The 27,340-nt window shown below is 44.0% G+C and overlaps 2 protein-coding genes and 1 long non-coding RNA gene across 14 annotated transcripts in view; 1 reads left to right on the top strand and 2 right to left on the bottom strand.

Annotated features, from left to right (window-relative positions):
• Positions 1–6,645, top strand: part of FAM210A (family with sequence similarity 210 member A) — a 58,539-nt gene extending 51,894 nt beyond the window's left edge. For all 4 annotated transcript variants that reach the window (XM_037982536.2, XM_037982535.2, XM_037982537.2 and 1 more), the window contains 2 exons: positions 371–482; positions 5,609–6,645. In XM_037982536.2, the coding sequence (XP_037838464.1) occupies positions 371–482; positions 5,609–5,842 (346 nt within the window). In that variant the 3' untranslated portion in view covers positions 5,843–6,645. The remainder of the gene's footprint in view (positions 1–370; positions 483–5,608) is intronic.
• A 7,804-nt stretch (positions 6,646–14,449) lies between these two features.
• Positions 14,450–16,552, bottom strand: LOC140709027 (uncharacterized). Its single transcript, XR_012089365.1, has 2 exons — positions 16,180–16,552; positions 14,450–15,046 (listed from the first exon to the last, which is right to left on the bottom strand). It is a non-coding gene; the product is annotated as an uncharacterized lncRNA (long non-coding RNA).
• A 2,496-nt stretch (positions 16,553–19,048) lies between these two features.
• LDLRAD4 (low density lipoprotein receptor class A domain containing 4) overlaps positions 19,049–27,340 on the bottom strand; it is a 443,890-nt gene continuing 435,598 nt past the window's right edge. For all 9 annotated transcript variants that reach the window (XM_007974746.3, XM_073006499.1, XM_007974745.3 and 6 more), the window contains one exon: positions 19,049–26,531. In XM_007974746.3, coding sequence (XP_007972937.1) covers positions 26,001–26,531 — 531 coding nt within the window. In that variant the 3' untranslated portion in view covers positions 19,049–26,000. The remainder of the gene's footprint in view (positions 26,532–27,340) is intronic.

The raw sequence follows: 27,340 nt of genomic DNA, 5'->3' as shown, positions 1-27,340 counted from the left end.
TTGGTTGAGGAAACTAAGACCAGGCAAATGATTCTAATCCTTTTCTCATACTTTACTTAAAGCTGTTAATTTTATTCTAATAACTGCCTCTTTTTCTAAACATACTAGGATGCCCACATGAAGCAAATAGGAGTTGTAGGCGGTACGATACCATGTGATGTGATGTTTGTGTGTATGTTGCATTTTGTACATCAAGTAAGATGTTCTCTTAGAGTAAAGGTAAAGTGCTTGATAATGTAGAATCAACTTTTAAGCAAAATTTAATAAAATTATAGTGTGGTTTTGGTATTTTCAGATAATTTTTGAAAATATCCTTAAAAGTTTGTACATATGAAAGTTACCTTTTTTTTTTTTTTTTTTTTTTTTGTAGAGGAGTGAATGTCGTTCCTTTTCTAGAACTCATTGGGTTACCTGACAGTGTGGTAAGCATCCTGAAAAACTCCCAGAGTGGAAATGCACTCACAGCGTATGCCTTGTTTAAGGTGGGTACGGTGACAAACCCTTGCTCCTCAGACCTCACCAGTGACCTGCTCATCTCCCCGTGAGACTCCGTGTTAGCTTCCGATTGTATTTTGTAACTTGAAACACTGTATTTCATCTCTGATATGTCTGGTGAATAATGTAAGATAACACTTTTTTTTTGTTTGGAGATGGAGTTTCACTCTTGTTGCCCAGGCTGGAGTACAGTGGCGCCATCTCAGCTCACTGCAACCTCCGCCTCCCGAGTGGCTGGGGGTACAAGATAACAAAATAAAGCAGAAGTAAAAATGTGGTTTTAAGAAGAAATGCCTTAAAAATTGGTAGATCACCCGTAACTTGCTGTGATCAGATAATTGTTAGACTTGTGTGATTTTCCATGGTGGTAGCCCTCTGTTTGACATTGCTCCTGTTGATAAATGGAGATACAGTTATTTTAAGATATTAATTATATTTATTTTTCTTATTCAGTGATCTGCATGCCACCTGACTTGTTAGCAAAATTTAGCATTTATTTTACTGTTTTTTGTTTTGTTTTGTTTTCTGTGTGTGGTTTTAAGGAGCAGAGAGTTTAATAGGCAAGAAGGGGCAAGAAGGAAGGGAGAAGGAAGAAGCTCCCCTGTACAGAGACAGAAGGGGGGTCCTCCAAAGCCGAAAGAGGAGGTCCCCCTATTTTACTGTTTTTAATAGTTGATCTTTTCTTAGCAAGTAAAATAGGTTTAATCCGAATTGTCTTATAAACCCTTTTTTGTTAGATTTTAACCTAACATACGTTTCATTTTGAAAGTTGATAATCTTTATAACTATTCTTTGGATTCAGACATCATCTTTTTTTTTTGAGGCAGAGTTTTGCTCCTGTTGCCCAGGCTGGAGTACAATGGCACGATCTCAGCTCACCACAACCTCTGCCTCCCGGGTTCAAGCAATTCTCTTGCTTTAGCCTCCCGAGTAGCTGGGATTACAGGCGTTATGCCACCATGCCTGGCTAATTTCGTATTTCTTTAGTAGAGATGGGGTTTCTCCCTGATGGTCAGGCTGCTCTCGAACTTCTGACCTCAGGTGATTTGCCGTCCCTCGGCCTCGCAAAGTGCTAGGATTACAGACGTGAGCCACTGCACCTGGCCTGACAACGTCATCTTGATAGCTTCTATGCCTATGGGTCTTTATTTTGGAAGGGAAGACTCACTGTGAATTGTGGAGTTTAGCCATATTAATCTCATTTTCTAAATTGATAAATATTTTTGAGAGTCTGTGAAACTTCTGCCTAAGAAGGTGGAAAACACTGAGAAACTAGATGTTTTATTTTACTTCTGTTGTATAAGAATATCTAAGAATTACGGTTTTATAGCATTACTGAAAAGTAGCATTGTTTCATTCTGTCATCCTCATTAGCATCCTCTGAAATCTTGGTAGATTTCCTCTTTTATTACAATTTTGATGAGAGAGCTAACATTTAATTGTTGAGTTTTTCTACATTAAAGTGTATTAAATTTAAAAATTACCAAGTTTCTAGTTATGGTGGGTATAACTTTAACCCGAGTAAGTCAAACTATCATGCTGATGTAAACCTTCCCTAATTTAATTGCTCCTTATCCCACTCCCATAGCGTGACAGTTGATAGCACAGTCTGTGCTAGGTGTTAAGTGTTTGTTTTCTTTATTTGATTAGGAGCTCCCAGGAATTCAGAATCATGTCTTCTTTCTTGTTGTTTTTTCACTGCACCTGGTATTGTGTTCTGTAGGTGAATAAAATGCTCAGCATGTGTTTGTGGAGTTGGGATTGAAAACAAAGCTGTAGGCGTCATGGTAGGAAGATGAGTGCCAGTGGTGGTTCTTCCCCCTCACTATTCCTCTGTGAAGTAGGAGATATGGAGGGATTCTCCTGTGTGTTATCTGTAACCCATAGTTTCTCAAATAGAACAACAGATGCAGATTTTTTGCTTCATCAAGACAAAGCCCCCAGATGAAGTATGGCATGTATGGTCTGGTGGCAGTTGGCTGCAGGATATATTCACTGACTGCCTCATAATCTCTTTGAAATATACCCAGAGTTTTAGTCAGCCTCTTCTGTGTGCCAGATACCATTCTAGGCACTGGGAGTAAATGAATCAAAGAAGACAGTGCAAAATACCTGCCTCGTGGAGCAGATAGTGTAGTGAGTGATGGTGGGCTGGGGAGACAAGATAAAGTTAGAAGTGCTGTGCACACAAAGTATGTGCACGTAGATGATGGTAAGTGCTAAGAAAGGAAACCAGGGATGGGGGTATGTTTGTGGTGGTTTTTTTTTTTTCAGTGGGAGATGGCACACCTTGCTGAGAAGGTGAGATAGTTGCTCCTCCAAGAGGGAGAAGCGTTCCGAACAGAGAAAACCCGAAAGGCAAAGTTCTGAGGCTGCAGGATCCTGGGAGTATTTAAGGGATGCAGGGAAGCCAGTGTGTCTGGAATCGGTGAACAGGGCAGAGAATGGCCTGTCGTCACATCAGGAAAGCCTTGTCGGCTCTTACAGGTACTTCGCTTTTTACCCTGAGGACAGGGAAAGCCACTGGACAGTTTTAAGCATCCTGCCTCTGTTCCATCAAAATCACTTTGGCTCCTCTAAACAGACCATGGCAGGACCAAGGGAAAAGCCAAGGGACCTGGTGTGAGGTGAGGTGATTACAGTACTTGAGTCGAGAGGCAAAAGTGGCCAGAAGCCAGGTGGTAGCAGGAAGTAGTTGGATTCTCAGTGTATTTTAAAGACGTGGTTGCTGGGGTTTTCTGATGATTGGGATATAAATTATGGAAGAGAAAGAGGGGTTGAAGCTTTCTTGTAAGTTTTTGGCCTGGGCAGCTGGAAGAATAGAATTGCCATTTTCTGAGACGAGGAAGACTTTGAGAGGAGCAGGTTTGAAGTAGGACAGTTGAAGATCTGAAGGTCAGTTTTGAACATGCAGTCATGTGCCACCCAGTAACATTTCGGTTAACCGTGGACTGCAGACAGTGATGGTCCCACAGGTCCCATGTTTTTATGAATATCATGTTTTTACTCTACCTTTTCTATGTTTAGATAGTTTCGGTATACAGATGCTTACTGTGGTCTTACGATTGCCTGCTGTATTTGGCGCAGTGCTGTGCTGTCCAGGTTTGCAGCCTAAGAGCAATAGGCTGTACCTTGTGGCCTGATGTGCAGAGGGCTGTACCATCTAGGTTTGTGTAAGTACACTCTGTGATGTTTCACACAACAGCAAAATCACCTAATGACACATTTCTCAGAACGTGTCCCTATTAAGTGACTCACCTGCATTAAGTCTGAGATCTTATTAGACATGCAAATCTCCGGAGGTGGTTGTACATACTGGAATTCAGGGGACAAGTTCAGTCTGGAGATTAAAGTTAACAATCATCCATGTATAGACGGCACTACAGACCAGACAGTGAGATAGGTAGAGAAAATAAGAGGTCCAGGGATCGACTGTTGTCACACCATGTTCAGATGTGGGTGAAAAGGGAGGAACTGGCAAAAATGAGAAGCCACCATGAACCAGAAGGAAGCCCAGCAAGTTGAGGGCCTGGAGCCAAGTGAAGGGAAGTGAAAGCTGTCTTGGATGGTTCCAGTGGTTCAGGGGCTGCTTCCAAATTGACAACTGGATTTAGTTTTGTAGAGGTCGCTGTGACTGTGAAAGCAGTTTTGGTGAGGAGGTATGGGTGAAAGCTTGCTTAACGTGTTTAGGAGAGAAATTAGAGATAGAGCAGACAGCTCTTTCAGAGTTTTGTTATACAGCACACCTATGCGTTTTGTTTTGTTTGAGACAGGGTCTTGCTCTGTTTTCCAGACTGGAATGCAGTGGTGCAGTCACAGCTCCCTGCAGCCTCGAACTGCTAAACTTGAGCAGTCCTCCTGCATCAGCCTCCCAAGTGGCTGGGACTGCAGGTGCATGCCACTTACTCCCGGCTGATTGTTTTTCTTTTCTTTTTCTTCTTTCTCTTTCTTTTTGTTTTAAGAGACGGCACGGTCTCATTATGTTGCCTAGACTAGTTTTGAACTTCTGAACTCAAGCACTCCTCCTGCCTTAGCCTCCCAAAGTGCTGGGATTTCAGGCGTGAGCCATTGTACCTGCCAACACCTATGAATTTTTTTTTTTTTTTTTTTTTTTTGAGAGGTAGCTTCACTCTTGTTGCCCAGGCTGGAGCGCAATGGTGCAATCGCGGTTCGCTGCAATCTCTGCCTCCGGGTTCAAGCGATTCTCCTGCCTCAGCCTCTCGAATATCTGGGATTACAGGTGCCTGACACCATGCCTGGCTAATTTTTGTACTTTTATTAGAGACTGGGTTTCACCATGTTGACCAGGCTGGTCTTGAACTCCTGAACTCAGGTGATCCACCCACCTCAGCCTCCCAGAGTGCTGGGATTACAGTCATGAGCCACTGCACCCGGCCTGATTTTTGACTTAGAATGTGATGCAGCCTTTTTACTTTTATGTTTCTCTTTGACCAGTCATCTGCTATTTACCGTTGGTCCTAAAAGTTCCGATTAACGTTAAACCTGTGCATGTCTGCAGCAGGTGTGCCATTTTACTACTTTTGGCCTCATGTAAATTACTGGCTAGGATTTGAGACTCAGGGTAGATTGTAATGAGAAGGTAGCATTGGTTTGGAAAAGTCAAAGGAAAGGGATTTGGAAGTGAAGCTAACCTAAATCCAACAGAGAGTGGATTCATGCTCTGCCTCTCACCATTTGAAGACATTCAGTTCTAGTTTAGCTCCCGATAGAAAGCTTTTGGCAGGATGGCAGGGGTTTTAAGGAATAGAAACGTGTTCCTTTGTTATTTTTAGTGGTACTGAGTCCTGTTTCTGATTTCCAGGTTGAGCTGTTCCCCAAGTTTACTAGCATACGATTAGGGACATCAGTGCTATGATTCTGTTATCTGGGTCAGGATTGTGTGGAGGACAAACGTTGGTGAAATGAGTTCACAGAAGAAGTGTCTCTTGTTAGGAGGGAAAACCATATAGGATATTACAACATTAGCTTTGTGAAACAATGAGGCAATTTATTCTGATTGGTTACTACCGAGAATTTTAATTTTAACTTGTTTTTGCTTCAGATGGTGGTAATAACCAGGTTTTGATTTGTCTCTGTTTGCTTTTTGCTTAAGATCGCAACACCTGCTCGGTACACCGTGACTTTGGGAGGAACATCCTTCACTGTGAAGTATCTGCGCAGTCACGGCTACATGTCCACGCCACCACCCGTCAAGGGGTATCTACAGGACAGGATGGAGGAGACAAAGGAGCTTATCACAGAGAAGATGGAAGAAACGAAAGACAGACTCACTGAAAAGTTACAAGAAACCAAAGAAAAAGTTTCCTTTAAGAAAAAAGTGGAATAAGGTGCCTTACAGCAGTATAGAAAATTCCTGCACTTTAACCCTTTGGAAACTGTGGGCAAAGATACGTGTGTCTGATTATTTTTTTGGTTAGTTGTCTAAATATACAAGTTCTCTGAGGGTTAAAGAAGTAAAATACCTTTTTAAAGTTAAATATCACTAGAAAAGTCAGTGTTATTACATGGAAAGAAATGAACCCAGTGTAAGAATTTCCCATCAGTAGCAGTATTAAGCAGTGGTGAACGTCGTAGAAGTCATACTTCTTTTTCAGGGTCTTCAGAACCACACTTGATTTCTGTTTTGTTGCAGCTGTAATTGATGCACACTAGAGCAGTTGACTCCTGGAATAACCAGTGCGACACATAAAATAGGCTAATACTGGATCTTAATGTTTATGTTATTCATTGAGGTTTTAACTGTATTCAGTACGTAATTTGGAGACAAACTAGCATCATCAAAACTGAATAAGAAGGTATTTAGTCTTTCTATAAAAACAGAATAGAGCAGTTACCTACCAGTTAAAATATCTTACATGAAGAAAATGGAATAAAGATTCAGTCATATATATGTAAATACGATGTATTGATTGTATGTAAATGAAAAATGGACCCTTTAAAAATTATTTTTACCTGAAGCTTGTCATAATTTTTTTAAGCAAATATATATATGGTGATGGTATTTTTCGAAGTGTGTATTGGTGGTGATCGCCTCAAACATGTCTCGTGAATTATTTGTGTCCTTTTCAGCTAATCTTTCAGAGGAAAGGTGAACAATCATTAAACCTTAAATTTATTGTTAAAATCAAATGTTTTCCAGCAGTAACTCAAGCTCATGGTTCTCAAGCAGACAAAGGTTGGGAGACTGAAAATGGAGTCAGGTTGTCATGGAGACCGCTAACTGCTTGGGGTAGGCAGGGGCCTTGCCTCCGCAAACCCGTGCAATTTCCCAGTGTCTTCGTTTCAGAATTCATGCTGATTTCATTGTGGAGTAAAGTTTTAAATTGTGGCTGCTGCTTTTTGTCTTGCATCGAAGGGAAATTACCCTTGTTTGAGCATTCTACTTGATTTTTTATTTCTTTATTTTTTAATTTTTTTGGAGATGGAGCCTCCCTCTCTCTCCCAGACTGGAGTGCAGTGGTGTGATCTTGGCCCACTGCATCCTCTGCCTCCCATGTTCCAGTGATCCTCCCACCTCAGCCTTCCAAGTATCTGGGCGTACAAGCGTGTGCCACCACACTCAGCTAATTTTTGTATTTTTAGTGGAGGTGTGGTTTCACCATGTTGACCAGGCTAGTCTCCAACTCCTGACCTCAGCCTCCCGAGTAGCTGGGACCACAGGCACCTGCCACCGTGCCCGGCTAATTTTTTGTATTTTTAGTAGAGACGAGGTTTCACCGTCTTAGCCAGGATAGTCTTGATCTGACCTCGTGGTTCGCCCGCCTCGGCCTCTCCAAGTGCTGGGATTACAGGCGTGAGCCACTGCGCCCAGCTGATTTATTATTTTTTTTAAATAAAAAAGCTGTAATTAAATCATTTGCTTGTAATGAAATTCAGCCATTGTCAGCTGTGAGCGTTGCTGGGGTGGTGGGGTGTGTTTGAGTATGTGTGTGTCTGTTTCCTATGCTCTAACAGTGATTATTTCAGTTCTAACCCTTCCGTTGCTAATTGGATGAGGGAATGGCCTCCTTTTAGATTGTCCTTGTTTTGACTTATCTGCTAAGGCAAGAGGATGTCAGGGTTTGCCACACAGTCTGCAGGGACCCCTGCTCTTTGCCAGCATTTTTGTATCAAGTACTTAGTTTGGCCAAATTTAAAGAGTAGTTTAAAGGGGAAAAAAAGTTTGCATTTGATGAGTCTGATTATCATATTAGAATGCTTTTTAAATGAACGCGCTGTGATTGGAATCTTTCTTCCTGGTGGCCGGGGAGAGTACGGGGAGATGCGGCTGTGTCTCTGCCGTCTGCAGTCTTGGGCAGGTAGCTCCGTTGTCTCCTGACACAGAGGGCTGAAAGCACTGCTTCACATTGACGCCACGTTTTCAAACCTAAACATGATTGACATGTTTTAAGTATTTAAATAATTCACACTTTTGCATATTTAAATGCTATTTTTTAGATATGAAACACATTCCTCGTTTTTTTCTTTTTAACCACTGGAGACTGCCTATGTTAAAATCTTGTGTTATATGAAATTCTTCTAAAACAATTTCCTTTTGCTTTTCGTGTTGCATATTTTCCAGTGGGGATAAATTGGAGGTTCTTATTACTAATAATCCTGAAACTGAAATTTGCTTTTCCTGCATAGTCATCTTTTGTTCAGTCCATTTGAGTTTTGTTGCCATCCAGTTTCATAATCATGTTGTGTTTATCTAATAGACAATGAGGTACTGCTTGAGTGATATGAAATTCTCTAGTAAAAAATTCTCTGGAGATGTGAGAAGTTCTGTTGTATTACTTGGCACCGGGAATGTTACAAAGATGCTGTTGCCAGTATATTGCTAACCTAGTCTTTAAACTTCAGGGACCCCTGTAGTATGTTGAGTTGGGAGTATTAATAGCAGGCTAACAGAATATAGTACCAATATGCCACGTTAAATAATTGAGAATATATACAATAAATTATAGTTTGCTATATATAATAGACCTCATTTCATTTACAGTACATCTTACAGTTGGGATTAATTCACCTATAACCTCTGTGAACTGCGAGTGCTCGGCAGAAGCAGGCCCGTGTCTCGTTGAATGTCTACATTTATATTTATATTTATTTTTTTGAGACAGAGTCTCAGTCTGTCACCCAGGCTATAGTGCAGTGGCATGATCATAGCTCACTTGCAGTCTTGAACTCCTGGCTCAAGTGATCCTGCCACCTCAGCATGCTGAGTAGCTAGGACTGCAGGTGCACACCACCGTGGCTGGCTAAATGCATGTCTGCGTTTATGCAAGGTATGTTGACCGGGTGGGGAGGGAGCTAGGACTGAGATTCGCCTCTGTGAAATGCACAGAAAGGGTTTGCTAAGCGAATTGGTATTTGAAGTGAAAGATGGATTAAGTGAGAGACTTAGTTTATTCAGGAATAAGAGCAAAACCAACCACATGAAAAAATGTATTTTACTGAGACAGCCTTTTGTGCATACCACAGGGTGCTGTTTACAGATTTCAAGAAAGGAGAAAAAGAATGCTTACATTGAGATTACCTACCTCCCAGTAGTGAAAATAATAAATTATCCTTTGAAATATAATCATGTGTTTATTTGTCACAGAATCTACACTCATTTACAAGTGCTTTATGCTCAGGATGAAATGGAGATAGTGGCTCTCTTGTTTCAATGATCTTAGAAGATAATTCCAGGAATTTTAAAGATCTTAATGGTATGAGCAGAACAGGTGTTTGAAGAAAAGAAGGAAATTGTATGTTTGACACATGGAGCTGCTTTCTGTGTTCTTAGTGTTGGGTTTGGGTCATTCAGGATTTCTTAACTAATTCAGACGTAAATCAGGCTACTGTAAAAGATAGTTGTAATGGATTGGACAGATGATTTGTAGCCAATGAGGCAAAAAAAGTCATCTTTCCTGCTTTTTCTGAAATGATATGTTGAGAAGATGTTTTTGTGAGATACGCATTTCTGAATTAAAGGATTCCTTCTGAAAATACAGCTTGTTAGGTAATGTGAACATATTTTTTCTGTTGGTCAAAGTTCACTTTTTGAAATGAGGGCCTTCATTTATTTTTGATTTTCAAAATTGAGTCTCTGTAAGGCCTAAAATAAAATAAATTAAATGTTATCCAAGTTGTTTGTGCCTGTTTAAATATCTTTTTTGCAAGTCGTTTATATTTCTTGGTACTGAAAGCTCTACTCAGTTGTCCTTATGAGCATGAAGGTCACACAGTGCGTCGGATCATACTGGCCCAGATGCCCGAGTGGCCCATGTGCGCTCCGGGAAGTGGGAGCCTCTTCGCTGCCTGCCTTGGAATTCGACCGCCTGAGCCAGAAATCTACAGAACCACAGGTGGGGAATTTTACCTGTTCATTTTGCAGATGTTAACGTTGTTCTCTTTTAGATCATTTGTACGTTATGTAGTATCAAGTTACCATTACATGACATTGCAGAACGTGCTGCGTCGTGTTCCCTGAAGACAGTGGGAGTCATGACCTTTCTTCCTTTCTGGCCTGAATGGTCTGGGGGACCACACCTCCTTCCCACAGTTCCTCTGCAGTCATGAATTTTGGCCTGACCTTCTGGTTCTTGAAAGGTCTTTCCCCTGCACTTGGAGCTTGTAACTTGTATTAGAGAAATGCCAAGTCAGGCCAGTTGATGATACTTTCCCTCTGTAGAATTTTTCCTTTGTGACTTTTGTGTCAAGTTTGTTCATTTTAACTAGTCAAAACAAGCTTTTAATTGTCTTGCTTCTTCAGGGTTAGGCTTTGAAAATCAAGCTGTATTCTTCTTTATGCATCATTGACAGTCACCAACAATAGTAATTTTAGATCATAATTATCCCGTGGCAATTATGATAAGAATTATTTCCTTAGTAGAAAGAATGCATCCTGATTTCAGAAACCTCCAGGGCAGAGGATATCATGAAGCCTGTTCTTTATTCTAGTGACTTGATTGGACAGTCATAGCAGAGAGATGCACAGGCCGCCAGAGGCACTCTCAGAGTATCACGTCTCTACGGATGACGGCTGCTTCTGGAGAGGCACGTTTCAGTGTGTTTTCTCCGGGACAACATGCCCCATGAGAAAAGCTGGGCACAGTTAGACGCATCCTGCCTGCCGCCGAAGCAGATTTTCACTCTCCTTGAAAGTGAGGATTGAACACAACCTCTTGTCTTTTCCTTCCGTCTCCCGCCCTCTGTCCAGCTTCTTCTGTTTTGGATTTTGAATAATGTAAATGTTAGAAAAACTTTGAAGTGAGAAAGAAAAAGACAAATTTGCCGTGAGCATGTCAGGTCCACGTGCTGCCTGACGTTTTTGTTTGTTTGTTTGTTTGTTTGTTTGTTTGTTTGAGATGGAGTCTCTCACTGCAAGCTCCCCCTCCGGGGTTTACGCCATTCTCCTGCCTCAGCCTCCCGAGGAGCTGGGACTACAGGCGCCCGCCACCGCGCCCGGCTAGTTGTTTATATTTTTTAGTGGAGACGGGGTTTCACCGTGTTAGCCAGGATGGTGTTGATCTTCTGACCTCGTGATCCGCCCATCTCGGCCTCCCAAAGTGCTGGGATTACAGGCTTGAGCCACCGCGCCCGGCCTGCTTGATGTTTCTGTGTGGACCTCCCTGCTTGGTCTCTAGGAGAGGACAGGCACGCTGTCTCCACAAAGAGGAGGACGGTGAACTTCCAGCTGCATTTGACTGATACTAGGTCATTTTTAGTTCTTAGAGAAACAACATTAAAACCTAAACTTCATCCTTTTTATTTTGATAAAATGAACTTCCCCTCATTTTTTAATCAAATACATGGCAAAAGTCAGCCTTATCCTCTGTTTTGATAGTTCCATAAAGGCTGTTCTAAGCATGGAGTAGGAAATCATGGCAATTCTGTATCTTCTCTTACACCAGTTAGATGTTTAACTCTAAAACCTGTGATTTTTTTTTTTTTTAAATGAACACATGGCATTTTCTCATACACGTGTATTCCAGCCTTACTGTCTGTGCCCGTCTGTGTACAAGATTTGTGACTTTATAATGGCTGAAGCATATTTTGACTAGTGTGTATTTTATTCCATTTGAGTCAGTGTTTTCTTTGGACACTTAATATGGTGACTTAATTAGCGCAGTTGCTTTACTTCTCTAAGAATAGTGGTGACTCTGGTTATTTTTCTTATAAGGGGGCCAGAAGTGCTCACGTACTCGGCTGCAGCCTGGAGCTGGAATTACAGGGCTTGTTGCCGTAGCATTGCATCAGCATGCACTTCTTATCCTCTCATTATTCAGGAAGATGCAGGATGTGGTGGGTCGCAGTTTGCATTCCTCACTTCTTTTAGTCCTGAAATAAAAGTCTTATATTCTAACAAAAAAGTTGAGAATATTATGGAACAAATATGTCCACAAAACCTAATGCAATTTTTGTTGGGAAACAATCATTAATTGCATTTCAAACACATTTTAAATTAATAGTTTTTTGCAACATAAATCAAATCCTACACCTATAGAACCAGCCATTTCATGGGTCACATTAGAACCAGTATTTTTAGTTGAAGAAAGAAGCACAAGACAACTGGATTTAAAATTGGGATCTCAACTTCCAGTTTAGTGCTTTCCTTTGGTGCCAGTTATTCAGGTAAGAGGCCAGACTTTAAGACTTCTGAAATCCCTTGTATTTTTGGAGACAGAAGCTGAAGTCAATTTATTATAAATATTCCTTACCTTCCTCCTCTGCTGGTGCTTTCATCTTCTTTAGCTTAGCTTTCAGCTTCTTTTAGATCTCTTCATCTTTTTGTCTTTAAAGTGATGGGATGGGAAGATAGTCACTGTTCTGTGACCTCAGTTTCTGATTGTAGGAAGGAAATGTGTATTTATTAAAATCTCTCGTGCTCCAGCTTCGTTTTCTCCCTCACCTGGGATGGACCGTGAGATGGGAGACTTATGTGAGCCAGTTCAGTGATGTCTGTCACTTTCTGGGTGAGCTTGGTGTTGGCAAAGCCGTTAGGTAGGTATTTCCATGTGTATATATATATAGAGAGAGAGAGAGAGAGAGAGTTTGTTTTTTGAGATGGAGTCTCGCTCTGTCACCCAGGCTGGAGTGCAGTGGCGTGATCTCAGCTCACTGCAACCTCCACCTCCCAGATTCAAGCAATTCTCTGCCTCAGCCTCCCGAGTACCTGGGATTACAGGTGCCCGCCACCACGCCTGGCTAATTTTTATATCTTTAGTAAAGACAGGGTTTCGCCATCTTGACCAGTCTGCTCTTGAACTCCTGACCTCGTGATCCACCTGCCTTGGCCTCCCAAAGTGCTGGGATTACAGGCGTGAGCCACTGCACCCAGCCCCTTTTCTTTTTTTTTTTAATTGAATATTTTTTTTTTAGAGACGGAGTCTGGCTCTGTTACCCAGGCCAGAGCACAGTGGCAGGATCGTAACTCACTGCAACCTCAAATTCCTGGGCTCAAAGAATCCTTGCACCCCAGCCTCCCAAGTAGCTAGGATCACAGGTGCACACCACCAAGCCCAGCTCATTTCAGTTTTGTTGTTTGTTTCTCTGCTTGGTTTTTGTAGAGCCAGGGGTCTCACTGTTGTCTAGGCTGGTCTTGAACTCCTGGCCTCAAGCAATCCTCCCACCTTGGCCTCCCTAAGATTATAGGTGTGAACTGCTGTGCTCGGCCACTATTTTGAAACATCCAAATCCATACTAGAAGGCAAGTAATGGAAACAGTTATTAAATCTAGTTTCTTTACGTCTAAGCTTAAATATTTCACACATCCAAGGAGGATGTGACTTCAGGAAATTCCCCGTTGCCCTGTTGGTACAAACCGAGTTTGCTGTTTGGTGTTTTGCTGCCATGAGGAGGGTCAGACAGTGGTCATAGCTTCCGATCCTGTACTTGGGGCATACTGGGAGCCAGCTCATTGGAATTTTCCTCTTAATTGCTACCAATCACTGGAACATCTGAAGTAATGAGGAGCTGGTATTTGTGGAAAATTTTAGTGCTGAGTAGTTCAGATGAAGAACTGTTAGTTTTCACCAAAATACAGAGGTTGGCCTCTGAATTCCATGAAAATCACCAACCTTAAAATGTGTACTGTATTATACACTTAAAAATGTGGTAAGAGGGTAACTCTCATGTTAAGTATTTTTACCACAATAAAATGCAAAGCAAACAAAACCCTGGCCCCTCATATGCCATCTGGGCAGTTCTGCCCTGCAGCGCCTGCTACCCAAGCCAGGCTGTGCCCCCCGCAGTGTCTGTGTGCGGGGTTTGGTGTCTCATGCCGCTGATGGGCTTAGAATTGCTGTGTGGCATTTGTCTTTGTCACTCATGGTTAAACAGCAAGTGTGATGAGAACGCTGTAGGGGCAGTGGCCCCTCCGTCAGGCTGCTGAGGACCCAGCAGGTGGAGGCACCCTGCCTCTCCCATCTCCAGTTCTCCTTGGCTGGAACCCTCACAGAGGGAGACCAGCAGATGGTGGAGGAAGTATCAGAGCCAGAGACAGGAAGAATGTGTTCTGGGGTTTAGAGTGGAATTGTCAGTAAGGCACAAGGCTAAGTGCTTGCACGTACCATGCCCAGAGGAGGCGGGTGGGCCAGTGTCAGTGGAGGGAATGCAGAGCGAGAAGGCCCATCAGCAGAAGAGGCTGCCCAAGGGCCCTGGGTCCATCCAGGGCTGCTTCAGGACAGTGCTAGGCAAGTGGAGAGAATGGTGAGTGACAGTGCCCAGACCCACGTGTGCTTTCCCTGAATCCTTCAGACAAGGAAAGCCAGGGGAAAGGAGGAGGGGCAGGAGAGGGTGTGGGGGAAGCAAGGCAAGAAGCCAAATGATTTTGAACCATTTATTCTCCCTAGGTCCTGGGTTTTCACATTTTGTTACAAAGGCTGTAATAAACCCTGCCCCCACTGCAGTGTGCTTCATTAAAACAACAACTATATAGCTAAAATAATGGAGTAGAAGAAACACGTTTTACTTATTTATTTATTTTGCAGTTGCAAGATTTAATACAGCAAAAACAGAGCTCCCGTACAAAGGGAGGGGACCCAAAGCGGGTAGCTGTTGCTGGCTCAAATGCCTCGGTTTATATCCCGATCATTGTCCCTCCCCCTGTACTCTCAGGCGATAGATGATTGGCTATTTCTTTACCTCCTGTTTTAGCCTAATTAGCATTTTAATGAGCTCTCTTTACTCCCTGATTGGTCGGGTGTGAGCTAAGTTGCAAGCCCCGTGTTTAAAGGTGGATGCAGTCACCTTCCCAGCTAGGCTTAGGGATTCTTAGTTGGCCTAGGAAATCCAGCTAGTCCGGTGTCTCAGTCCCCGTCTCAACAGGAAAACCCAAGTGCTGCTGGGGGAGGTTGGCGGACGACCGTTCTAACTGCTTCCTGCTGAATTGGGGCGTAATAGGGGTGGTGCAGTTGAGATTTCCTCAGGAGGGGTGCCTTCCGTGTTAGCAACATCGGAACGTGAGCTAGCAGGCTGGGCCAGGGGTCCACGGTAGATCTTAGTCATGGACTGCATCTGGGGCTCCATTTGAAGAACGATTTGTAGTTTTACAGCTTCGATTCTGGAAGAGACAAACAGCAAGGAGGTTAAAAGATACAGGGGTTGAAACGTATGGCCTGCAGTGTAAGGGATTATTTCTTGGGCACACTTCACAGGCCCTGACTATCTGCTTGACAGTTTTGAAAAGGTCTGGTCCAGTAAATAGTGATTTGGCCATCTGAGGGGTGCTATCAATGCCTAAGTTAAAGATTTGGTGAAGGGTTTTAAGTAATTTCCACTGGTTAGCTGCAGGCAAAAGTGTTTTTCCTTCTTCGTTGGCTAGCCATCCTGAGGGGAGGAAACTGTGTCCTCGTGAGGTTCCCCGTTCTATTTCTCCTGCTGAGTACTGGGGCTTGGTTTCCCGCAGGGGATTGCCCCACACTAGGGGTCTTTCTGTAAGCATTTCTAACGGAGGGTCCTGCCTTGTGGCTTTTTTGGCTTCAGCATCTGCTTGGCGGTTCCCTTCTATTTCCCTTTCCTTTCTGATGACCCCGGCAGTGTAAGACTGCCGCCACCTCTTTAGGTTTCTGTCCAGCCAATAATAATCTCCTGATGGCTTCCTGATGATTGATAGGTGTTCCCTTGCAAGTTAGGAATTACCTTTTTGAGATGGAGTTTCACTCTTGTTGCCCAGGCTGGAGTGCAATGGCACAATCTTGGCTCACTGCAAACTCTGCCTCCCGGGTTCAAGTGATTCTTCTGCCTCAGCCTCCCGAGTAGTTGGGATTACAGGCACCCGCCATCATGCCTAGCTAACTTTTGTATTTTTGTAGATACAGGGTTTTATCATGTTGGCCAGGCTATTCTTGAACTCCTGACCTCAGGTGATCTGCCTCCCAGAGTGCTGGGACTATTTCACTGAGATTTTAAGCTGCGGCCATTTAGTGTGGAGGGCATTCACAAATCTGTTGTATTTGGGCAAAAAAAATTTAAATCTAGAACATGAAAGGTTTTTTTAAATTTTTTTTTTTTTTGAGATGGAGTCTTGCTCTGTCATTGAGGCTGGAGTGCAGTGGCACGATCTCAGCTCACTGCAACCTCCACCTCCCGGATTCAAGTGATTCTCCTGCCTCAGCCTCCTGAGTAGCTGGGACTACAGGGCGCCGCCACCACGCTAGGCTAATTTTTGTATTTTTAGTAGAGACGGGGCTTCACCGTGTTAGCCAGGATGGTCTCGATCTCCTGATCTCGTGATCCGCCCGCCTCGGCCTCCCAAAGTGCTGGGATTACAGGCGTGGGCCACCGTGCCCGGCCTAGAAGGTGAAAGTTTTAGCGATAACAGCCATGGTTCACGAGGAGCCCCACGTCAGGCCTCACGGTGTGCACATTCCTTGGGTCTTCACAGCTGTCCTGCCGGGTAAGTATCGCTGTTACTGTTCTATGGATGAGACTTTGAAACCTGTCAGGGACGTTAATTAACTTGAGATGAAGCTAACATTCAGACCACCCAAATCTATTAAGATTCAAAGCCTGTGCTGCCCATTAACTGTAAGCAGGAAATATTCAAGGAGCCAGATCACCTGGGAATCCCACGCCAAAGACAGCGCCTCAGCCGTGCAGGAGCCGGACCCCCCGGCCTGCGCGGAGTCGATTGCTTTAGTGCTGGTGTAGGTTGCTAGAACATTTTGTGCTTCTAGATGACTGGTAACAGTGAAGACAAATACAACTCTGTAAATGAAAACGGCTTTGTAAGCAGGGGAAGTTATATAAGAGCCGCTATATACAGCTGCATTTTTTTTTTTTTTAAGAATTAAAAAAAAATGCATGTGCTTACTAGTAAGTCCTTTTGAAAGTATTTTTAGTCACCACTCTGCTATGTTCAAAAAGTGAGCTTTTGCACATCTGATTTTTTTAACATGAAAGTGTCAAGTAGGATGAATGAGGTTTGCATTATTAAGGCAAAAGCTAGAGTCTTGACAGAAACATGACATTAAGACTTTTGGGAAGCTATTTTAAAATGTGTGTTTGAATTAGAATCTATTCAAACAAAATATCAAGGCAGTGTAGTGAAGGAAATCTAATTAGAATGTTCCCAGCAACAGACTCATACGCTGTGCACGCGTCATCATGGAGAGCAGAATAGGGGCTTTATTCCATGGCCCACACTGGGTGGGTCTCTGGAAGGTTCCAAGGGATTCTTTCAAGCATGCCTTTCTGACTGTCCCCCTGGGCGCTGGGGAGAGGGCGACCAGGTCGTGTGTGACTAGGTGGATTCTGCTCAGCTGTTGACACTTCTGTTTGCAAAACAAATGACTAAAATAAGTGGGTGAAAGAAAGCCAGGAATTGCTTAGCTTCAGAAGTTGGAGGGTTTGGGAGCAGTCAGGTGGTCCTGAAGTACAATGGAGGGGGTTCAGACAGAAAGCAGTGGTGTGGGCATTGGACATACGCGCTTGCCCTCTCTCCCTGCCGTCATCCCCTCCACCCCTGCCCGTCCTCTCAGTCTCTTGGTCTCCGCTGTCTCTGAGGCATCTGAGCCAGGTGCTTCTTGGCTCCCACACCAGCTCCAGCCACAGCGGGCGGTTCCTTTGCACACCAGCAGTTTCCAAGCATTCCAAGCCTTTGTTTTTCTGTCTCAGGTCTTTTGCTGAAGCCTTCTCAGCTTGCTCAGTCTACAGCCAGGGTGGCTGGGAAGGTGAACCTGGAAGGGCACTCCGCAGCCGTGGGCAGGTGAGATGTCCCAGCCTCCTGTCCTTCAGAGGCACGGCCTGCACGGTTCCTCGAATGTGGCTGAGCCCCTTGGCCCGCAGTGGGAACCAGCTCAGCATGTACCTTTCGTTGTCTTTTCTCTCTCCTCTCTCATTTGCCTGTTTCCTCTGCTAACAGCTCCCACACCCTTGGCTCTGAGACAGCTTCCAAAGTGACAACTGGTACAGCCTCCCAGGGACGGTGGGGGTGAGGGGAGCCCTGTTTCCACTGTGACAAGCCAGCCCCAGGTTTTACTGGATTTCCTGCTTATGATCTGCAGGAGCAGGGATCCCAAGCCTGGATTCCCCTCATTCCTTCTGTGCAGAGCTGTCTCCAGGAACAAAGTTTGCATTGTGTGAGCGTTAGCAAATTTGGGGGGTATCTTTAATATTTCTCTAGTGGTCTGCTGAGTTCAGAGATTACAGAATTTATTCCAGAGTGTGGTGTGGTTCATTAGTGACTATTTGCTGTTTGACAGGAAAGAAACTTTGCCTTGCTGTCTCCTTCTTAGAGCTCTCTTCAAATCCACTTTCCAAAATGATCTTAAAGAATTCAAATCAGAATCTAAAATGGAGGTACCATTAGAATTTAGGCCCATACCCAGATTTGGGGCCCATACCATTTTGAATGGTATTTTCAAAATTTCAGTTTCCATGTGCTCATTATAGGCACATAGAAATGCAAAAATAAATTGCATATCCTGCAACCATGCTAAATCCACCCTAGTAGTTTGGTAGATTGGGTGGGGTTTTGTGCACACACAGTCATCATCTGTGAACCCGTATTCTTATTTAGAGCACAGAGATAATACCATTCTAGTCTCTTGGGGCAGGACATTTAGAGCCTTTCTGTTGTTACGTTATCACTGACTAGAGACCTCCGATGCCAAAGAATTTAAAACACACCGAGGAGGTCTGTTCCGTTGTGGAATAGTTGCCATTGTTAGGAATCTCGTTCATATTTGGGTGAGCATTTGGTTCTGTGTGGCAGCCACCCAAAGACTTTGAGGCGTCTGGAAAGTCCTCCTGGGCGCCTCCTGCAGGGTGAGCAGTTTCCCTGGGGACTCCTCCCATGGGGGCACCTGATGACTGTCTGAATGACCTGTGTAGAACCCAGCACTGGGAGAGGAATCATGATCTGACCAGAATTGCTTCTAGTAGAATATGAAGTAGTGATTTTTGAAAAGTCAGAGTGACCACAAGCCGAATGGGAGGTTTAGACAGGGAGCCATAAGAGGTGTTTCTTTGAGACAGGTCTTAAAACAGACGGCATTTCCCCCATGCATGTACTTTGTTGCTGAAAGATAAAGAAAAAACAAAAACCCAAGGGACAAATGGATGCCGCTGATTATTTTTAATGATTTTGTGCTATGGTTTGACCACAGCATTAAGAACAAGCAGAAAAATCTGATTTCATAACTAACAAACAGCACTTAGAGCAACATCTTTCTTTAAAAGTATTGCAATTACAGACCTTAGGTCTAAGAACGACATCACCATTGCTCAGGTAAAAAAGGCAGATATGTGACAGGTGGAAATCATTTTCTGTATGTAACTGGGAATTATGTTGAAAAGTAAACACAAATGTTTGCTAAAAGAAACTTTAATGACTTTTGATTATCATAGCTCACAACCAACTATTGAAAAGTTCAAATACAGTTGTACTTTTTTAGTAGATTGCTTTATAATAAAAATTAAATGAACTAAATGCTGTGAATAGTATTGTACATATTTTAAAATAGCCTTAAACTAGACAAGTGTACAAGTAGCATGATTTTTGAAAGCTATGAAATGAAAAATAGCAACATACCAATGAGCACATTCAAATGAACCAGTATCATTAACAGTCAAGTTTAAGCCTCAATTCGTCCTGTAGAAAGGAAGCAATGATGTGGTCACAAATTTCAGTACCTCTGAGTCTAGAACATTCTCATGCTCAGCAGTTCTCCCACAAGGTTGAACCTGGGGGTAGGAGCTTTGTTTCTGACAGTAACGAGCCTCAGTTCTTAATGCTGAATCCCAAGGGGTACACCCTACAGTATATGATGGAACCAACACGCGGGATCCACAACAACACGAGTGTCAACTTTTCACGGCCCTTTCAGACAAGATCCTAAAAGGGCTGACTTTTAATCCATTCAGCATTAGGAGTTGCCTTGTAGAGTCCATTTCAGTTTAAGGATAATCAGTCGTTTGTTTCTTGGATGTTAGGGGTATGATTCGATTGTGATTTTCAAAGAACATACACCATGGGGCAAATAAAAACTTTGGAATTTATTAGACTCCACTTTGGTGGCAGAATAAGCTGATAATATGGGTCAGACGGGCAAAATTCCACGAACTGCTCTTATGGGACAACACTCGAAAGGATACCCACACCCAAGATTCAACCGTGGTTTTAATGAATATGGTGTTACACACTTCTCTCGTTCTTTCTTTTTAAAATTAGGATATTTGAAGATAAATGCAGAGGTCACAATCAGACACTAAAAACTAAGCTGGAAGAGAGATGTGTAACAATATACAATTCAAAATGTAATTTCTAGCTGATGGCAAAACCGAGTTTGCTTTTCGGGTCAGGATTATGATGGGACATGCGTGGGAATGGATGAGAGGTCCTTCACTTGGCTGCCTGACAGCCAAGTCGCTTCTAGTGCTAACCCATAACTAAATGCGTTTTCTAAGAACAGGGTCTTCTTGTAAGTGGGTTTTTTTTTCCTGAGGTATTTCCCTACAATCTCCACTGTTACTTCATTGGCTCCACAGCTTCAGTTTGTAAAACAAAAAGGCACAGAGAGACTTGGACACAGATGGTCACAGATGCCTCTGGAGCTGAACAAAGTCCTCTGCTGCAGGCTGATTTACTTTTTCCTCTGACACAGTTTCTGCAATATTAACAAAAATTGCACTTTTCACTAAGGCCTGACACCTTCGTGATGCTACAGCAGGAGATAGATGCAGGAGGTTATAAAGCAAGTTGAAAAACAACATTTTTCTTACTCAAATATAACTAACACTGGTCCAGCTGAGCATTACTAAAATGATTCAAATAAGAAGCGTCTAGTGGCAACCAAAAAGCTGTGGGATTTTTTAAAAAGTATTTTCTTTAAAGTGTTTTCACAGCAAAGATGCAACTTTCCATTGCTATATATACGCTGGTCATAAACTGTTGCTTGTTTGTTCACACTCTTCTCGTGTTATAATATTGATATTTAATAGGAAAATAAACTACATAGACTTTAATCTGTATGCATCCATTTGCAAATTTCCTTACAAAAGAGGACAAAGCACATGGGCATTCACAAATTCTATGCCATTTCTGTTAAAATTGGTATCATCTATACATTATATTACAGTATTAACAACTTGTTCTACCCATTGGGTAGGATATGTGCATAATATATTCAACTTATATACAGCACCTTACAAATAAAAACATAAGAAAAGACAGACAACTGAAAAAAGCACCATTTTAAGTGAGGCACAACAAAGGTGGGAGCATCAAGTGCGGGAGGGGGCGGTGGGTTCCTGTATCTGCTGATAGAGGCACCTTCGTTACTGAAAAACTGACATGCAGATCTCTGACGTGATAGGGGACTATATCTACATATATATAATGTGCACGGATAGTGTATATATAATCTCTGTAGCTCTAACCCTCTCCCGCATGACACAAAAACAAGGACACGCAGAGGGAAGAAAGAAAAGGATGAAGGAAGACGTTGCTTTCTCAGCAAGACATTCCTACACTCAGACAGCAGCTTCCTAATGCACCCAGTTCGGGAAGCAGCAGCAGCAAATGCCTGTCTAACCCTGGCAGTAACATAAACGTGAACTCTGCGAAGCACACGCGTGCTGGGTAGTAAAGAATGCTGAACTCTTGGTTCCTAAAAAGTACAGACCATTGCAAGGCTAAGAGTGCTTTCCATCGTCTGTTCACATCTCTGATCTGTGGAGGTGCTGGCAGCTGGCGTTGGTGGAAGTGGTGAACGGTAAAGCCACGCAGCTGCTGAGAACTAGCGTTTAGGATCTGGGCTGGAAGCAACATTTAATTTGTGATTTTCCTCGCACCAAGAAGGGGAGGTTTTCCCTTTGCCCATCTGTCATTCAATTGTCCTTTCACCTCAGTAGGTCAGTGTGAGCAGGAGAGCAAAGGGCAGGCTGTGGGGCATGTCCATGGCATGAAGCCTTGGCTGCAAGCACTGGCTTTAATCACTTAAGCAAGAAACGCAAAAGTTAACAGAAACCAAGTATCTTTCCCAGGTTTTTCTCTCATACACGGCTGAGCTTTGGAAATTAAAAAAAAAATGAATGGTACACAAAGTTAATGTTGCCATTCTAAGTAGCAGAATTCAGTAAGCGAGCAGTGCAGCAAGCCCCGAGATGGGGGCACATCCAGTCAGGGCTGCGTGGGCAGCCGGGCTCCCTGCGGCCACAGCAGAACGTCTCAGAGCCTGCGAGTGACCAACGCCACAAGCCGGTCCTGTGAGGGAGGGCCTGGGGCTGGGTGCTGTGTGTCTCTGTGCTAGCAACCAGTACCTGGCCTGAGGACATATTTGAAGCGCTCTGCACCAGAGCCTTCCTAAAAAGAAGAGCCACTGGATGGAAGATAGAGGATGGCCCCTGTCAGAGACGGGAACTGTTGGTTCAGAGAGGAAGGCAGGGATTTGGATGAATTCTTCTAGGTCAGAGCAGCTTTCTAAAAGTGCTTCCTTTTGAGCTTTTCTCATTCTTACGAAGATGAAATAAAGGTGAAAGAGATCAAATGGAGATATATGTAGAAGTTCAAGAAGTCCTTGCCTGGGTACAAAATTCCTCTGCTGGTGTCAGGAGGCCTCCCCCATTTACTTTTGGCCCCTATTTCCTGCCTCATAAGTTTGAGCCAACATAGTGAATGGAAATGCAGTCTGCATGGTAAATCTTTTGAAAGGTCTCCTCTGCTCTCTTGGGATTTCTTGTGGCTTGGGTGTGTGTCCCTGTGTGTATGTGGTGGGGAGGGTGAGGACGTGCTTGTCGCTTCTGTATTAGTAAATTTTGGACACCAAAAAGAGATCAACTATTGGAATACATAATTTGTTTCATGAAATCTCTTTTCCATTAAGGATTGCTTCAGTATTTAAAAAGAATGCTAGAGCTTGTGAAAAAGCAAATATATGCTGGGAGATTGTGTTCTTATAGATGGGATTCAAGATGCCTTGGGTCTCCTACACCTGGAACAAGGGACAAAAGTCAGCGGTATGCCCAGCAGTGTTCACTCCCACCAAATGTTCTTCCTAACAATCCACACTTGGCTGGAATAATCTGAGATTATAAACCTGTCATTGATTGCCTAAATCAGCGGTTACTAAACTGGACCCATGGGTTCTACAAGCTAAAAGAAGGGTTCTTGAAAGAACAATAGGCCCCACTGTGTAAGCTGTATCATCACAATTGCCACTCTTTCAACACCACGCTAGCCGTGAGGCAACACGGTATGAACAGGTCAGCCACAACCTTCAAAAGAGCTACTGATCCAAATCACCTTTGCCTTGTGCTGAAGGGAAATTGACTATTAATTCATGTTATGATCTCGGCTTTTAAACTAATTCATTACAGAGCCCCAGCCTCGAAGACCTTTCAAAGTCATGGTTTGATATATATGTGTCTTTAAATAATGATTTAACAAAAGCAGTTCTCTAGGGTGGTTGAATGGGAGGAGCCTCTTTCTTGAAAGATGATTGAAGGTATCTGAATTACATAATTATCTCACCCACACTGTGGACATGCGCAAAACACTCATTACTCGCAGTTACCAAGGAATTCACAAGTCTCGTCTCTGAGCCCCTTCGAGGCAAGTGGAGAAGTAAGGACTGTGAAGCCATTTGGGAGCTGGAGCTGTGGACTGCGTCCCCTGCTTCCCCAAACCTGCGAGTGAGAACTGGAATGATGGGATCACTCACCTCGCCCCCGCGTCTGTGGGCACACCTGACCGAGAATCCACTGCAAGTCCCTGCCAGCAGGGCCCGCTGGGAACACGGGCTCCTCATCTTCGCCTGACAGAGGAAGAGAGGCTCATCTGGAGAGCCAGAGAACCTTCAGGGCGTCGCCAGGGTTGGGGAAGGTCCTCTCTGGCCCCCAGCCAATCCCTGCCCTGAGAGCTGGTTTCTTTCCAGCAGACCCTTCCAAGTGTCACTGGAACAAGACCGAGTCCAGTCTCAGAACCTCCACGGTGACTCTCAGCTGTATATACTTCCACACAGGGTTGTAGACAGGAGCTGACAACTGGTGCCCTTGTTTTTCCTCTCTCCTTTTAGGAGTTGGACTAGTTCTGTGGATGTTACTGTGTGAAAAGGATGAATGTAATGGAAATTCTAATACTCAAAACAAACAAAAACCGTGGCCTACCTACAGCGGTAAGAAGCAGAAGGGAACAGAGAAGGGTCAGACAACCCTTGGGGTTTGGAACAGTCTCCAGTGACAGCACAGCCACCGCACCGAGGGGCTCACCTGCGAGATCCACAGACAGACACAGACACACACACGCGGATTCGGCTTTAAAGCTGCACAGATGGGAGTCACGGAATCATCATTCCAGCTCATCGTGTTACGTGAAGAGGCCACAGGCCCACCCTCCACACGGCAGACTGTGCTGCAGACAAGCCCTTCTCCATGCGCGGTGGCTGCTAAACGTGTTGGCTGCTGCCCTTACAAAAGCCAGTGCTTACATCTGCAGAAGAAAGTTATCTTTTTTAATTGTACATAAGAATATTTGTAAATATCAGGAATATTAAAACAATATTTAAAATTAGTTTTCTAGTTGCATTTTAACTGCATGTTGTGCTTTTTACCCGGCGCTCTTCAGTCACTTGCCCCCTCCACTGTTCTCTGAGGGTCCAGTTCCTGCCTTCAGTGCAAAGCCTGGCCTGGGGAAGGGTTTGGTAGAATCCTGCAGGAATTTGGGTATGTTCTGGCACTGCAATCCTTTAAAAATGCTTTGCTAATACTAGTGACATACAATGGCTTATTACCATGATCAGCAACATGGCATTCTTCCGTCATTTCTAGAGGCTTCCAAAGCATAAGAAACCACCACCACACCACTCCCACACGAAGTTTTCGGTAGGCAGGATGTGGGGTGGCTGCTGGGAGCCTCCTGTGAACTGAGCAGCCCTGCAGAACTGAACTAAGCTGTCGAGGCAATGGAATATACTGAGGAGTCACATATTTCAACAGTATGCAGAATAACCACCTTGCATTTTAAACAATTTATTGCATAAAATAAGGTATGTATTATATTTCATGCTATAGTGAAAAAATCTAAATTACTGGAGAAACTGCACTGCTGGAGGATGAGAGCAGCACTGCATGATACTGGATCCATAAATGCATGTGTTCATTTTCTCATAAAATATGCAGCCTAAGATTAGCAGAGTAACTCAAAATAACAAGTCAGAAATGCTGGAACTTAATCTTCCCTATCTTCCACCCAAATGTCTCCAAAAGCTTCAGCGATGCACTGCTATTTGATGCAAACTCCTGCAACAACAATGACTTTTTTGATTTACGTAAGTCGGTAAAATGTTAGGCTACATCCCCAAATATCTTTTCTTGGGTGATTCTGGGGACCACTCCAGGATATTCCCTGGGCCTGATTACAATCCACAGGTGAAAAGACAACATACAGAACTTCACGCAAAACAGTTCCCTCGTAAATATTTTCAACATTAAGATAGTGCAACTTTGAAAACACATCATCACAACACAAAGGCGCTCCTTGCACGCATCTAACTTCTCCACTTTATACCTTGGCACACAAAACAGGAATTTTGATTCATATTTTTAAAACAACATAAAACTTACACGCCTTAGGAGAAAAAGCAAACTGGCTGGTTCTTCCTCACAATAATATATAATAATGCTTCCTTCTTTACTCACTTAATTATAAAACAGGCCAGTCTGGCCTCATGTATCTGCAAAGTCTGCTTTCACAATTAAATAAATCACATACCTCTGTGGGTTTTATTTCATGATCTCTTCAAAGCATCCCTTTCTCTGTTTTCCCCTGCCCACACCCCCTTCCCAACCCCTGTCCCCAAATAAACACTGTTTGCGGTCAAACCAGATGGAAGTTTGTATCATTTCAGTCTAGTTTGCATGCAATTCCCCTAAAAGGAATCAGAAACAAAGACCGTGTTTGCTCATTTGGTTTTACTTATTTGTACCACGTAAAACTGAACAACACTGCGCAGGGGGCCCAGCGGCCGCTTCCCTCCTTGGTTTCTTCCTCCAGCTGAAGTGCACGTTGGAGGGAATCAGACCAGGTTCCCAGGCTTCCTATCTTTGCCTTTGATGGGTACTATTGTGCTCTCTGCATTGTTCTGCTGAAACTGCAGTCTGCTGCCCCCGTGTGCGTTGCTGCGCTGGTGATGGAGGAAAGAGGCGCCCGGGTGGTGGCCCATCACCTCGCTGTACGTAGGGGGCGGCCCCTCCATCCTCCCGTTACTGCTGCAGGTGGTCGCACTGATGCCCGAGTTGCTGCTGGGGGGGCACGGGCCCCCGCTGTACATCGCAATGTCTATCAAATCACTGTCAAATATGGTTCGGTTGGGCGGGGCCCTCACGGACTCTCGGTTGAGTTCCATCTGCTGTTCAGGGTCCCGGAGCTGCAGGGTGCAGGGCCCCTGGTACGGAGGTGGCTCTTCACCGTCGGACAGGGAGATGGTGGGAGGAAGATCGATCTCGTGCTGCACATAGGGGTAGGTAGGCTGGAAGCGGCTGAAGCGATCCCTCTGGATGAAGGAGGGCGCTGTGAACCTGTCCCTGGACCGCGGGGCATGCATGATCTGGAAGGAAAAGAGGAGAGGCTTGAAGACGGTTTGGGCACAATGATGACCATAAATGTGTCAGAATCAAGGAAAGTCACGCTTGGTATGTAACTACCAGTTTGAACACCCTCTCCCAGGAAAGAAACAGGAAAATCCAATTCCAGAAAAAAAGCTTGCTTTTCTGATTCCTTGTGACAGACACTCACCTTGCCAGATCCTAGGGCGTCCGGGAGGGTTGAGCAGTGGAGAGCTGTGGGTAACTGAAAGCTCGGGCTCCTGGCAGTTACTGTGTGTGCTACGTGTGCATTTTCCCCTTGGAAACAGAACACACTAGGAGCTCCAAGAGTCACAGGGCGAACAGCACGGCAGCCTGCACTCGGATCCGGTCACCAGTGACCTTGTCCAGGACTCGGCTTCTCTACAACTTAGGAGAACAGGACAAGGCTGCCTGCTCTCTCAGGTCCCTGCCAGCTCTAGAACCTAGAACTTACGATTCATAAGAGTAAGGAGGGGCTTCGAGTTTTTATTTTTATTTATTTATCTTAATTTTTTTTTTTTTTTTTGAGACAGGGTCTGGCTCTGTCACCGAGGCTGGAGTGCAGTGGTGCGATCTTGGCTTATTGCAACCTCAACCTTCTGGGCTCAAGCAACTCTCCCACCTCAGCCTCCTGAGCAGCTGGGACTACAGGCGCACACCACCGTACCTGGCTTGTTTTTTTTTTTTTTTTGAGATGGGGTTTTGTCATGTTGCATAGGCTTGTCTTGAACTCCTGAACTCCCGCCTCAGCTTCCTAAAGTGCTGGGATTATAGTCATGAGCTACTGCGC

The sequence above is a fragment of the Chlorocebus sabaeus genome, chromosome 18 (assembly GCF_047675955.1).
Source record: "Chlorocebus sabaeus isolate Y175 chromosome 18, mChlSab1.0.hap1, whole genome shotgun sequence".
Classification (NCBI taxonomy): domain Eukaryota; kingdom Metazoa; phylum Chordata; class Mammalia; order Primates; family Cercopithecidae; genus Chlorocebus; species Chlorocebus sabaeus.
Note: the sequence above shows the minus strand (reverse complement) of the source record. Positions and strands in the feature narration are given on the sequence as shown.